The sequence below is a fragment of the Syngnathus leptorhynchus genome, chromosome 18 (assembly GCF_054491065.1).
Source record: "Syngnathus leptorhynchus isolate UIUO chromosome 18, UIUO_Slep, whole genome shotgun sequence".
NCBI lineage: Eukaryota > Metazoa > Chordata > Actinopteri > Syngnathiformes > Syngnathidae > Syngnathus > Syngnathus leptorhynchus.
In genome coordinates this window covers 7,082,051-7,097,500 of record NC_141212.1, presented here as the reverse complement: position 1 = coordinate 7,097,500, position 15,450 = coordinate 7,082,051, and the positions used below count along the sequence as shown (strand labels likewise).

At 41.7% G+C, this 15,450-nt stretch overlaps 1 protein-coding gene across 9 annotated transcripts in view; it reads right to left on the bottom strand.

The window, feature by feature from the left end:
• The window catches only part of ptprk (protein tyrosine phosphatase receptor type K), a 63,860-nt gene that overhangs the window by 31,026 nt on the left and 17,384 nt on the right, over positions 1-15,450 (bottom strand). For all 9 annotated transcript variants that reach the window (XM_085937839.1, XM_085937841.1, XM_085937842.1 and 6 more), the window contains 7 exons: positions 8,841-8,963; positions 6,690-6,850; positions 6,528-6,579; positions 6,377-6,435; positions 4,171-4,252; positions 2,785-2,900; positions 2,541-2,715 (listed from right to left, as the gene is read on the bottom strand). In XM_085937839.1, the coding sequence (XP_085793965.1) occupies positions 2,541-2,715; positions 2,785-2,900; positions 4,171-4,252; positions 6,377-6,435; positions 6,528-6,579; positions 6,690-6,850; positions 8,841-8,963 (768 nt within the window). The remainder of the gene's footprint in view (positions 1-2,540; positions 2,716-2,784; positions 2,901-4,170; positions 4,253-6,376; positions 6,436-6,527; positions 6,580-6,689; positions 6,851-8,840; positions 8,964-15,450) is intronic.

The window sequence follows — 15,450 nt, the reverse complement described above, 5'->3', positions numbered from 1 at the left end:
ACAGCAGTGGTGACTACAAACGTGAGGAAAATGTGGGTTATTTTCTTTTTAATGGTTTTAAATAATCAAGTCGCACAATAAGCAGAACTGCATCAATAAACGTCATGCGACTTTTATGCTCAGTTTGGTGGATTTCATTCCTAATCTCTTCTCGTGTGCACATGCATGTTTGTTTGTGTTGAATGCGGCTGTCAGGCTGAAAAGATATTCCCCCCCCCCCCAACACATGAAACACTGCAGTTTGACAGTACGCTAGCCTGAATTCAGATAATGAATGTTGCAGCTAGTTCAGAAAACCCATGACGTCAGCAATGTGTCAGCTTGCGACTGCGTCAAATAAAAAAACATGATGGGAAATAAAAGCAAAAGATTCATAAATAGTTCAATCTGTGTGTTAATGAGAATTCAAGTTTGTGTGCCACTTTGAAACCTAAAACATAAATAATGAAAAGATAAATAAAGCAGGACGACGTTTAAGTGGGTCATCATGCGACTCCAGAGAAAACAAGAGCTGAAGTCGGCGTCTTGCTTTTGATTTTCAGCCTTTTTTTTTCTTATTATTTGACATTTGTACAGTTGACCTAAAAATGATGAATGGAGTTGTTGTGACGAGATGGGTTTGTTGTCACAATCTTTTGTATTATTAATCATGTGTGAATTCATTTTTGGGGTCACATGTAAATCACTGTGAACAAATACTGATGAAACTTCCTTCTTTTTTCTGTTCAATGTCAGCAAGCTTGTCAATAAAGTTAAGTCTTCACAAAGTACTGCTGACATCACTCGAGACGGACATTTGACCTCCGCAACAGCAAAGGATGTGCGTTTGGCAGTGACGATCAACAACCGGAAAGCTCAAAGATCCTCTCTGCTCTTGAAGCACCTGGAGCTCCAGCTGTCACTATCATTTGGATGAGTAAGCATGTTTGAGGTTGTAAGAGCAACAAAAAAAAAAAGAAAAACATTTAGAAGTTGTCCACGACAGGACAATACAGGACAGCTGTATGGAATCACGCATATGTGTGTGTGACAATAATATTGCAGGAGCTTTTCAGGCCATGGCTTGCATATAATGCAAGCTGGCATTGCAGCGTGTGTGTGTGTGTGTGTGTGTGTGTGTGTGTGTGTGTGTGTGTGTGTGTGTGTGTGTGTGTGTGCGTGTGCGTGTGCGTGTGCGTGTGTGTGTGTGTGTCATGATGTGCCCTGTCACTGTTGGAACCAGAAGGCAAGACTATTAGAGCTGGACTCTGACACAACGATTCCTAACAAACACAAACATACACTCCAATATGATTACTAAACACACAATAAAAGGTTCTTTCACTTTAAGACTTCCTAATCTAAACTCTGATCTTGACAGGCCCGGAGCAGATATGTGGACTGGGCCTGTGTGTACTTGTTTGCAGGCATTTCATTTCTCATATCTTAATTTCCCGTAAACTCTGTCGAACTCACAATGGGGTATATATATTTGAAAATGGGATGCATCTTAAAAGAAAAAAAAAAGAAAAAAAAAGAGTGTAAACACGGCATAAATGCAAATTCGTCCCGTCCATGTACACGTGTACTGCATACATATTAAAACTGCTTACTTTATTAATAGGTAAAAAGAAATGTTCAATATTTCTTTGATTTTCCCTCAGCTTCTCATTTTGATATTCCTAATAAATAAACATGAAGTGGCGCCCTGTGCACATACACGCTAGCTTCCGTCATATCTTTATTGTGATACCCTTCGCACATCCAGATGGGATAATTATTTTTTTTTTTGCTTATATCCCTCAGAGATGCACAAACATCTTTTTCACAGCATGCAAGAGCCCCTTTTGATTTCAAGTGTACAATTCACTTGCTGAGCCTGAATGTATTTTCATCATTATCGTGATCTAGATGGGTGGCAGTCATGATTAGACAAGAGAACCCTGCCGTGCAGCTCACTTAGCCTTTATTTTATTATTATTATTACTTTTAAATCTGTCACATATTGCATAAAAAAATGCTGTCTTTCTTTGGAGTCAACTTCATCTTTCTTGTTGTTAAAACGTTGTGATTTTTTCCACCACTGCCAACATCATCTGCAGAATAATAACTATGAGACCAGTCCCTCCGTTTACATATTCAGACATTATTCTGATATGAGCACTGTATATTCTCTGGATAATGAGCCGACTATTTACATTTACCTTTTTTCCCCTCCGCCCTCCCTCCCTCCCTCTCTATTCTCCTCGCCCCCTCCCTTTCTGTCACTCTGGGATGCCTCTTGGCTTTAGCCCCGTGTGTTTCTATGCCCTCCCTGGGAGATAATCTGAATATGGATAGCTATTCAATGTCAATGAATAAAGAATCTTGTGGCAAACACACATGGGTGACATCCTATTAACCACATGTCAACTGCACATGACAGACGAAGCATGCATACGTGCTCCATAACACGCAGGCAGGCACAGGCACACACCCCCGTGAGTCAATAGTATTCAAGATACATATTCGATCGGGCAAAGACAGAAGATCTATGATACCGGTTTTAAATGAACCCTCACCTCTGACGATAAGACCGGCAAAGTTAGACACCCCTGATCCGCGCTCCGACTGGGTGACGCAGCGATACAGATCTTGATCCTGATTGGTGACTTCATTGAGATGGAATGAGGCAGAGAATCGTCGGTGGTTGATGTTCTTTCGCTGAGACACGGGGATATCTTCTCCGTTTCGCCGCTATCGAGCAAAGATGGGAACAAGTTTAACAGTCTTTATCATGGAAGCAAATATTCTGCATGTCGTTACCTGCAGCCAGAGTTTATTGTTGGATGTGTCTCGCCCGGTAGCGATACACTGAAAGGTGGCGTTCTGACCGGCGTTGACCTCAACATCTCCAAGACGCAGAAAATGAGGGGATTTATCTGAAGTAAATAAAATTCCAACAACAATGGATGCAGACCACATTGGTTAATAACCCTTTGCAAGTATCAGTTGATTTTACTCAAAAGTCACAATGTTTCCAGAAAGACACAGCACAGGTACAAACAATTTGTACACTTTAGGACATATCCTAACCTGTGGCGATATGTTCACTATTACTACGATTAGATTTTAGAGGAGTCAGAAGAATCCCGCAGCCCAACATTGCCACTGGCTGCTAAGATCGCTGTCACAATGTCACAGCTTCTAATACTTAAGCACCACACTAAGGTATGGAATAAGCCTTTTGAACCCCCCGAAGAGGCTGTGAGTCTATTTTTATTCCAGGGAGGCGATTGCAATCATAGATAACAGCTGAAAACACACACACGCACAAACACACAAACCTGTGTGTGTGTCCCGAAATGCAGCTGTGAAGAATGAATGCTTCTACTGTGGAAGTTGCCGCTCTCGATTAAGAGTTGCTCCTCTCTTAATATTCATTCACACCACTCCAGGTCACTTTACTGACAAAATCTGACAACCTCAAACAGAGCCAGGGTACAAATGGAACGCAGGATACATTCGAGTATTATGACTCAAAATCAATAAGTCTTTTTATGAGTCAGGCCGGGCAACTCGACAGATGCCGACAAAGGGCTTCAATTGCTTTCATTCCTGCCTGTCTACATTTTTTTGATGAACTTGCACACGTGCATGAGTGTTTTAGGAGGAGGCCCCTGGCAGTGCGGAAACAGAAGGGGGGGGGGGGGGGGGGGGGTTTAGAACGTAACGTGAATTTAAAAAGGAGCGTGACCCTCATCACTTTGCTGTCAGCGCAGGACAAGTCGGCTACTGTTCACTGCGTGTGTGTGTGTGTGTGTGTGTGTGTGTGTGTGTGTGTGTGTGTGTGTGTGTGTGTGTGTGTGTGTGTGTGTGTGTGTGTGTGTGTGTGTGTGCATTAAGAGAAAGAGAGCTGAGTGGTCAGAATCTTCCGTTTCCATGATTGACCTAATACCGTTTATTTCCCGCTTCACTCTCTCCGGTTGCCCATCCCAATTTCTCCCTTCTCGCAGTCTTTCCTCCCGTGTTTTTACAACATGTCTCCTCTTGTCGCATCCCTGCCTTCCCCGAGTCACCTTCCACTCATTCCCACTTATCTGTCCGTTCGACTGCGACAGAAACCATCCCCGGTTCAGTCTAATTAGTGGCCGAAGCTATAAGCGTCGACTCAGCGAACTACAACTAATTGCCGGCATGCTAATGACTCACCGCATGGGTAGCTGAGCACCTGAATGTCATCTATAACGATGAAGCCAGTTTTCCTGTCCGATACCTCCGCTTCAAATATGACCTGTGGGCAGAGAAAGTATTAGGCATATAGAAAATATTAAGATTTTATTTATTTATTCATTTATTCATTTATTTATTTATTTATTTATTTATTTATTTATTTATTACTATTTTAGTTGTGTTGCTGTTTACATGCCAAAAAGAAATCTCTGTACAAAAGTTACAAGATGAAGTTGGTGAACACCCCTGAGGAGGGCTAGATAACAATATGACTACCTCTCTCGCAAAGAAATATATTCAGTCCAACAACCCGCCAAGATTAATAGTTCTTCCTGTTGGACCACAGTACTCCTTCGGTACACATAAAATACCTGACAGATAAATGATTAAAAAAAACTAATAGAAGCCACTGCGGGAGGGTAGAAGAATAAACCTTAGTATATACAGTGTATGCTTCTCATTCCGCTTCCCTCCTTCTCTCTTTACGCTTTCCCATTTCATTGCATTCTCACGGTTTATTTTTCCCAATCTGCATTAATGTGGCCAGACTGTGAGGCCAATGTGACCTCCAATTTGACACATTCAATGGCAGGGAAGACGATAAATCGCTGTTTCGACACTATATAGACCAAGTAATGTACTAGGAAGTTATTTAAAAAAAAAAATAGGGAAGAAAGCAGAAGTGCTGCAAAAGAAAATAATGACATAGATGATTTTAAGAAGTTTGACTTGACTTTATTAATTCATGCTTGCAGTGGAGCCAAAAAGGCCCCACTGAAAAAACAGCAGAACTTTACAATAACAACAAAAAATTTAAATATTAAAACAAGCAAGACATGTTTTTCAAAGCAGCGGGCATGGAAAAGGTTCTGGGCATTGGCATGGAAAAAGTGTCAGTTTCTGGTGGCCATGCTGTTCTTGCTTGTTTAAAATAATGTTTTATGATGATGTTAAAAATGTTATTCATTGGAAATATGTTTTGGCTCTAATAGCAAATATCAATCACAGAGTGGATTTTTACCAACAACCAATCACATGTATGGACAATTTCGAGCGATCAGAGTACTGAATACGTAAGAGGGAAAGAACCAGTTGCTGTCATTCATCACCCTCCGCGAGAACACTGTTTCACAGCTGCCTTGGCTTCTACCAATTCAAATGACTCACAGGAGCACAAGCAAAAGCTAAAATATGAATCTGATCATTGGAGAATCTATTGTTTGTGCAGTGCGGGCGTTTACCTCCCCAGCCTAATTATCATGCAAGCTCAAATGTCAACAGAAGCATGTTTGAACATGAGATGGTGGCATCATCACCTCCAACCAAAGAACCTGTTTGATACCCTGAAAAACCTCCGTAAGCCCTCAGCAAACAAGAATTGATTATGTTCAATTACAACATGTTGACACTTGCGTTTACTTCTCCGCTCAGTCACCAGGGGTGAGATGGGTGAGGCATGGGCACCAGATGGGTCATTTGGAAGATTCTTCCACCCTTCACTTTACAGTAGCGCAATTGGGTCCCAAGGCTACATATTTCAATCAGGAAGTGTGTGTGCATGCCCTGGCACTGACACTCATCTGACACGTACGTGGCAGCAACACCCTGCAACTATTTACCGCAAACTACACTAACTATGACCTCTAAAATTGCAAAAATGTACACATACATTCTTTAATATCTTTCATACTGACTTTAAAATAACAAAATAAATGCTAAAAAGCAGCAAGGTCCCAATTGGGGACACAAATGCAAGCGCACGGACATGCAGGCAGTCACCCCCATCGCTTCGCACTAGGTCTTTCTTGCCTGATCGTCACCTCCTGAGCCTCAGTCAACACAAATAAATCACGAGCATGCCTCACAGCATGAGATGTTTGTTTTTGAAGCTGTGTGTCGCGTCTGCTATGTCCATGTGAACACTAAAGAAAAAACTCAGAGCACTAAGTATAATTTTTAGTCATTATCTAGACATCCAAACTGGTTTGACAGCAAAAAAAAAACATGATTCAAATAATGACTGTCTATTCAAATTATCCAATATCAACTCAATTGATTACATTCCCACACAATAAAATCAAACAGTGAAAACTTCCTGCCAGCTGTGCCAATACATTTGCACAAACAAAATCAGGGAATTGTCAGCAAACACAGATGTTAGTGGTAAAAGGAGGCGGGAGTTTACCTGGTATTCATTGGGCCAAAAGGTGGAGACGGCCAGCTCGGCCTTCAGCCAGTCTTTACCTGAAAAGCCACCAAAGTCAACAGAGGTCAAGTGTCACCCCGCTGTAAGAAATGTGAACCACATGAGAATTTCATTGTGCGGGAGGAGTTACCGGTGTATGTTGTTACATTCCAGATAGGATTGGCAAGGGGACCCTTGTTAACCTGCAGACACAAGGAAGGAACGCGGTTTCAAAAATACCAAACCAAAATAATTATTATTCCACATACTAACTATAATTGGTGAAAAGAAGATATATAATAAATCAGTATACCTTCACTAGGACATTAAGCGTCCCAGGACTGGAGCCATCATCGCTGGTGAGTAGATAGTTGAAGTCAATACAGTGAGTGTCATTCTCCTTCATCACAGGGAGCTGAAACCTGGCCTTCTCCCCGACTTCATACTGAGACACGTCCACATACATATAGGAACCTGGACAAAGGAACATCGGTTTATTTGCGGATTTTTACGTTGAGCGTCGGGCCCATATGTAAAACAATGGTGAATATATGCAATACTATTCCGACATTTTATATGTTAAGCAGACACACTAAGCCTCATAAAATTTACTCTGCTCAAACTGTGTCAAGACAAAGGCAGCTTCTTCTATTTGCCAGTTAGGATTGGCTCAATATGAATGCTACACTTGGCTATAGGAGAGTAGCAATTATCTAGTTATTGTTTGGATAATCTATTGTGATAATATATTGTTCTCGGCGATAATAGGAGGGAGGTCAAACAGTAGCATTTTCAATTGAAGCGTACAAAAACATCTACATTGGCAGCACCCACGTGCACTGGATGTCAATCATTGATCGTTTCATCTCTCTGTACACACTGACAGTTGTGTCTCTCAATTACTTTTTTTTTTTTTTTGAATGAGTGATCCTACTTGTGTTTGAAATTTGAAAACAACCAACAGGAAGCAGAATGCCTTTATCCAAACTGGACGCCATCCACGTCATCTTGAGAAACACTCTAATATTAGTCTTGCAACCATGCAATATGTGTCACTGCTGTTCCTTCTGATACTTGATGACACGAGGTGGATTGAAGATGCCAAGACTGTGTGCTAGCTAAAAATACAGGGATCAGTCACAGACCCAGATATGTCACAACACATGCCATGGCATGATATGTTTCACTTGATACAACTAAATTGGAGCAACTTTTTTAACAGGTAAAACAAATTGATTTTGATTAAGTCTCCGGAGGGAACAACTGCAAGACAAAAATGCTGTTCTCTCATGTATGTGAGGTTAACTGAACATTTATACCACCAAACTGTTTAAACTGCCAATATCCTGTCTGTGAAGTGCTGATGTCGAGAACGGACATTAATGGAATGACGACACAAAGTAACAAAGCTAAAAATACCCCTGAGACAGAATTAAGACCTAGATATGTCACATCAGAGCTGAAATTGTGAAGTTAAGACGGATGACGCCTTTTCTTCAACAATAACATCTTCCTTTTAGTATTAAGCTACAGGCCTGCAATATAAATAAATATATACATATATATTTAAGAAATTGAAGTAAGAGCATTTTTGCACCTTTAAGCCTGTTCCATTCTCCTCCTCCACAGATGGCAAAAAAAGAGACGTGACGAGAAGCCAAATAGGTTTGAAGTGGGGCTCGCTGACAACACCGTGAGTCAGTAGTACCTACTTTGGTTCGGTGACTCACGCCGTCTCAGCCTGTCAATGTTCGATTGGCACGGTGCGCACAATGCCAGCCAACGTAGTGCCGTGGCGCCAACACCAAATCTTGTGGCGATAACACGGATGAGTCTTATCACAAATGCAAAAACTGCCAGAGCCTTTACTTAACAGACACTTCTATAAGAGTTACTAAATGCCAGGGAGGTTGGGTTTTAATAATGATAAGCAAGACACATATATAGCGTTGTGTTGTCATGGTAACAAAGTCAATCTTTTCCAGCTAAAGACTGCGATCACTGTGGTTTACAAAAAATATTTGGTCTATGACATTTTTTTGCAAGCCCAGCTACTAAACATTGCACACATGTTTTTACTTAAGAGACTTTTCACATTGTAAAGTGGGCAACCTTCCCTGTTCCCCTCTTTTGATTAATGACCTCCTGTTCTTAATTAGACCCTCAACCCGAGGCAAGAAAATTTTAATTCCCCCCTCATCATCACCATCATCATGGAAAAACACAACAGATTACAGAGGGGGAAAGGGGGGAGTGTGAGTAGAATGTGTTTTAATTGCTTTACTAGTGTCAGACCAGGGCAAATATCACAAAAATATTCCCTTAATGGCGGCAAAGTCACAAAACGTGGCAATACACACTGTTGAATTAAAAAATGGAGCCACTACCAATTCCTGAACTGGTTGCTTCAACATTATTGCTAATTCTTAACATATTTGCAAATGGAGAAAAAATATCGTCTCACCTTTGGGCAGGTATGGGGATATGTAGGGCACTTCCTGGGTGTTGATCTGGGTCCAGTCAAAGTCGTCGTAGGGATCTTGTTGGTAGTCACATTGGGAGAAGCCCTCGTCGAACGTGCAGCTTCCTGAATAAGTGGAACAAAAACTATTTGGCATTGGAGCGGAAGAGAGAAATGTTCTAATGTCTGCAAGCTTGAATTAAAACAAAAGGTAATTTACCAAACCTTACAATGCATCTCTATGTAATATTTCTGAGATGATTAATAGAGCACTACGAGTGGGAGCTCCAACAGTCATCCATCAAGGTTAGACACAATCACCCCTGACTCAATCATCAGCAGCCTTCAAGCGGATCATCTGAGCCCATCACCACCTCTGGGCAGGCGTGTGTGAGCTGGCCGCTGCAGGAACAGGGACAGCACCCCCCCCCCCCCTTTATCTAAACAGGAAGTCTCGCTAATACAGAGAGACGCTGCCTGTCCCTGGTGGCCAGCAGACCCAATCAACCCGCGATGATACGTGGATGATAGGAATGGCGCACTGATTACAAGCGGCCGTCTGATTCATTGACCTCGGAGCTTTACGTGGTTTGTGTTAATAACACAGCTCCGAGGCATAATACAAAGAAAAGTTAAGTACCATCTGATACAAGTCTTTAATTGTTAGTGGGGACCGAGATTAGATGACTCCTCATGTTAGCTGCAATATGGTGTCAATAAGACATACATTGTACTCAAAAAATACCATCCAGAATTCGGTTTTATCAAACCAAGAGACCAAACATGACAGCTGATGATTAAGTGACTAATAACCAGCTTTGCAGATCATAATGATCCATTGTTCAGCACAAGATTAAAAAATTGTGGAAAAAAAGAAACTTGCACGCAGATTAACTAATAGATTGGCACCATTTCACATGAACGCTGTCGAGAATGCAAATTTTCTTTTCGTTCCAAACCATCTCATCTTCTGGTACATCTAAGTCTTCCTTTATCGCTACGACGACCTACGTCCTAGGGCGGGCTGCAGCGTGACATGATGTCAAGCATAACGACAGGCCTTGAGATCCCCCACCGATCCGAATGGGAGCTCCAGTGGGAGACCAAGAGGAGACAGCCGCTGCCGCAGGAGAAACGCGTTAACGTCAAACTAAGTGACTGTTTTCGGCTGCCGGCCGCATCGCTGGCTGTGACTCACGGCCTCCGAGACGCATTGGATCACATTCCTCTTGGCGTTCTTTGGGAAAAACCAGCCCGGCTCCGTGCATTTCAGTCCAGTTCCGTTCGGTTTTGTTAAGTCTTTGTCACAACGAGTTAACTCGTGGAGATGCCACTTTGTGCGTGTAGTGCGCCACTGACAACACACATTTTTCAGCTTTGAACTTAACTCGGAAGCTAATTTTGCTGATCTTGAAACGTGATGACTCTGTGACCCCCGCTGCTTGTGCGTCAGTTTACATGTTGCTGTCTGGTAGTTCTCTGCATGAGTGGAAACAGCAAAGTGTGCATGGCCTGCTTTGAGTCCACAGTAACCTTGTATAGATTTGACTCTCGGGACTTACAAGACACGACCACATAGCTTCACTTTATAAGGTATAGCCATGCAATCTATTGGAATCAAACACAGCACTGTTAGAAAGGTATTCACGGTGCACCTGGAAAGTATTCACAGCAATATTCACAGATTTGCTCATTCCTCATTCCGCTTATAATCCATCAGACTTGATGGAGAGCATGTGCGCACAGCCGTTTTTAGATCTCTCCAAAGATGTTCAATCGGATTCAACTGTGGGCTCAAGAACATTCAGTCCTGAAGCCACTAGTCTTTTGTATCTTGTCATTACTATACTGGGAAAACACATTGGCCCAGTCTAAGGTCAAGGGCGCTTTGGAGTAGGTTTTTCAAAAAACACATCAACTGCAGGGATGATATGGTCATGTAATGAGTGTTGCCTGTTTCCTCCAAAACGTGATGACTTGCATTCATGCCAACGATTAATTCCTCATCACAATCATCGAGCGTCTGGCAAAAAATATTACAAATTGCAGCAATGCAGAACAATACAAAACAAATCTGTCTCATGTAACGACATAAATTGGACAAAATCTCACCAGCGTATAATTCTACACCACTGCACTACAATGAGGGTTAATGGTGGGCTCATGTTATCGACTTAATCGAAGGTTTGTATATCAATCGTGTGCTTTCTACACTTCAGATTGGAACACAAGAGGGGAATGAAATACCAGATGGCAGGAGATTGATGAGGTAAGTTCCCACCATGTTAAACTTTACAAGTGGGAGGGACATGAGCTCACACACACATTTAGCAAAACTGAACAAAAGCAACATTTAAAAAATCTTGGAATGCAAAACAAGTATATGGCGTTCTTTTTAAGTACATTTAAACAGCATGTGTGTATGGTTTAATACCGTACAGGTTTGAACAAATTTCAAAGTATAAGCACGAGCTTGTATCCAGATGGGGTCATTATGCCCCTTGCCCATTACTCCATTCACAAGGACACTGAGCGAGAGAAAACGACTGCATGCTAATCACTTCCTAATCAGCTTCTGGGATTGGCTGCCTAGCTAATGAAATAATGGCGACTCATTTGCATAATAAAATAATTAGAGAAATTTGATAACCGCTCAAGGGCAGAGGGGGCAATATCCGTGCAGTGACAAAGGACGGACGGGCGCAATTTTCAACGGCGGCAGACATTTGTCCCTGTCACTCAAAATGATTTTGCAGTTATTTGTAAATGACACCGACCTCCAAAAGGCCAAACGGCCAAGCACAAGTGAAACACGGTTCTATCTAGGTTACCCCACGGGAGCCTCCAACTGAGCGTGTTAACCATGTTAATAGCTCATAATTAACTTGGATCACCTTTATGGAGACAGGTTTAGAAGATGTAATTGGTTTTACTTCGTTCATTTGCTAAATCTTGGTTTCTGCTACTATAACTTAAACATATTGAAGCATTATGGAAGCTGTTGAATATCTTGGTTTCTGCTACTATAATTTAAACATATTGAAGCATTATGGAAGCTGTTGAATATTCGAGTTACACTTATTCTGAAATTAGAGAAACTTCAAGAGTCCATCAAAACAGCAACTTGTTAAATTGAAACTCAAAAGGGGCTTATTGTATGCTTTTGGTATTCATTTCCTCTCCTCCATTGTTACTCACAGTCAAAACAATAAATATCATCTGCATCACTCATGTGAAATGTATTTACTGAAGGATGATGTCATCATAGTTTAATAACATCCACTCTACTAATGCTGGAGTGGTTTGAAATTAAAACAATGCATTTTAGATGAAGACTTCGAAAACAGATTTCTCGTAAAGACTATTTACGAACTAGGATGAAAAACATTATTATAGTTAATACACTTCAAATCACTTTGGTATATATGACACCAGAGTACTTCATCTAGTTTAATACAGTCTCAGTTTCAAGCCTTGCTTTTTTTCTTTAACCAAATGATCATATAATTAAGTTTAGCTGTTTCTGTAATGTTTTTGTTCTTCAGAAAGCAGATTGCACTAATTTGCAAATTGCAGAAAACTTGATGTCATGCAAAAATTCCGCTTCGGAAACGTAAGACTTCCCTGACAAAAACCCACAATAGATATTGACCGCAAAGTTCCGTCTTATCATTTGCTCAATGTCATCTTTGCTTTTGTGTTCTGCACCCCTTGTCTGACAATAGGTGAAATTAACCTGAAACGATACAAGGTGACATCAGAGGCAGACACACTCCTACAAACACACACGCGCTCCTCGCTCTTTCTCCTGTCACGCTTCAGTGGCCCTTGCAGCACAGTGCCATCAAAGCCAGGGAACCAACACACACACATGCTAGCATGTGCAGTCATACAACCAAATACACATGACTGGCGCTGAAAAACACACATGAACACACTTAGAGCTGTACTTTAATTGGTAATGCTGAAGGCAGAAGAATTTCTACTTCATCTCACAATGCTGTAATTGAATCTATGATGTGTGTGCTCACAAGTGTGTGTGTGCGTGTGTGTTCTGCTGATTCAGGAGTTTCCATTGAAAGTAAAAGAGCAAATGTGTGTTTTTCATTTCTGGCCCTTTCCACCCCCGACTATCCTCCCTCAACCTCGTCTGGCTCCTCTCTTGGGGTTTAAAGCCATTTTTTCCCCGACACAACTTGCAGCAATTTTAATCATTATTTGTAATATACTGATGAAAAGCTTCCAAGGGGCTGATGCCGTTATTTGGAACATTTATGACCTCGTTCACTGCATGTTGCCGTTTCAGCGACAAAACTTGGCCTCATTCTGAAGGTTTGAACGCTTGGACATTGAATTGTGTTACTCAATGAGGCTTTAAAACAAATCTAAGAGACATTCATTTTACTAGGAACATTCTTGCAGATAGTCACAGCTCGACAATTCTTCCTTTTTTATGCTAACAATTTAGCAACTCCAAACTAACTGTTTCACCTGGCTTGGAATGTTATGTCTCTGACGATTCTTGGTGCCGAGGAGGCCAGACAGGATTGAAAAAGACCCCACTACCCATCCCCCATTTTGTGTCTTTGCTACCCGTGAGCAAGTTTACCCAAAAAGTCCAGGAGAGGTGGGGGGGCAGGGGGGTTCAGATTTCAGTCCCTTCTCAGGAAAGTTGACACTTAGCCCGGTTGCCCACATGATGTCTCTAATCGGTGTGGTATACGTGTTGCGACTAGAAGTGCTCACTCAACAGCTCACCATAAAATATGGGAAGGCATTGTGAAATTTGGCATGATGGAGTGTTCTGTCAAGCATGGCAAGGTAAACATTTGCCACCGCAGCAAAGTGGAGAGCGGATGACGGCATCATGAAACTCCACGATCAGAAGCTATGTCAATGTGTATGATTCTGAATGAGAAGGAGGGGGGGGGGGGACGATTAAGCTCTTTGGCAGCCCTTAGCTCCACTCTCAGAACTGAGAGCACAGCTGGTAATTTAGTACCGAAATCCCCAAACGACATGTCTGAACCAGCTACTTCCCTCCTCCCTTTTTACCGCACCCTTGACCTCAAAATGCTGACTGACTGACTCAGGAGCGACGTAAGCTTTTTTTTTTTTTTTTTTCCGTTTCAAGCATGAATCACTTTTCATGACTTATCTCCCTAACATCCGTCGATGTGTTTTAATTGTGACTGTACTACGACAACATAATGCTTTCGCCATTGCAGAAGATTTGAATGGGCTGATCACTGGGTGGACAAGATGCAGTGAGTCTTTTAAGCCAATTGGACCAGAGCTAAGGTTTTGGACTGGAAAGCAGGTCTGGAGTGGATGAGATAAGCAGAGAACAAACCCACGTTAAATGCCAACCCACACACTCAGATTGAAATACAGTGTATGTCAGGATAACTGGAAGTAAGAAATGATGGAATGTAGGGGGTAAATTATGAGAAACGTGAGATGAGGAAGATTTCTACTATCAGGAAAAAAATATCGCTATCAGTTGTCAGGTAGACTAAATTGCCAGGCTGACCTCTCCAATTGACCAGCGAGTTGGTCCAAAACCTGACCAATTTACTTGGCGAACAGCGGGTGGGATTAAGTCTATCCTGTGCTTGTGCAGCAGAAGCATTTCTGTTGTTCAGCCTGGCCCAGCCAAAAGCGGTTCCGTGCACCATCATACAAAGAATAACCTGAAACAGCAGAGCGGGACGGCGGTGGAGCAGGGGGGGGAGGAACAAATTGTAAACACTGGAAATAATAAATACAATCATAGACTTAAATGAGGAAACTGCACCAAAAATAACAATTGGAAAAATGTTTGTTGGACCTGTGAGACCGATAAAAAATTAATTATATAAGCCAAACATGAAAGATATATTGTCAGATGAGCTCTTTTATCTGTGTTTGTGACACAGTTCTGTCTCACAACCAAAGATAGCTAACGATAGCATTTACAGTCCTGGTGGAAATGTAACTTCTCATTCCTAGCACAGACAAAAAGCAGGCAACACAGTGGTGGAAACCTCAGATGCTTCAAAACAAAACAAATACATCAGGGGATAGAACAGATAGAAGCCAGGCCAGACAAGAACCATCTCACCAGGGGTCTACTGAGTTAAACATAATAATTTTTGTTCGGATGTCAGGTATGGTGGTAGAAGGGTTGAAGAAAAAAATCCGTTTGGATATCCCAAGTGGCTTGACCCTGTTTCTTAAAATGGTGTACAGCACAAACCGGTTTAGAATTCAATGTTACTTATACAGGTGTATAAATGATTTGAATTCAGCAAACGTGTGACGTAGGTGCGTGGTGACTAAAGAGGGGAGTGGCTTTTTGTGGTAGCCCATTGTGAAATTTGAACGTTCTTAGAGTGAGTTCAACCGGTTTCTAACTCAGGTTACAGTGCACTGCCTCGGGCTCACACATACACGAAAACCCAGACAGTATTGTTCAATGTGGCCATTTTGGCTTTGTTCCACTGTCTCAGTTTATGCTCCCAATGAGGACAACATACAAATATACGGGCTAGTTTGAGATGCATGACCCAACTTCCAATGCACTTCCATTTATTACACGATTATTCAAGCTGATGTTGGTGTTCATTTTCCT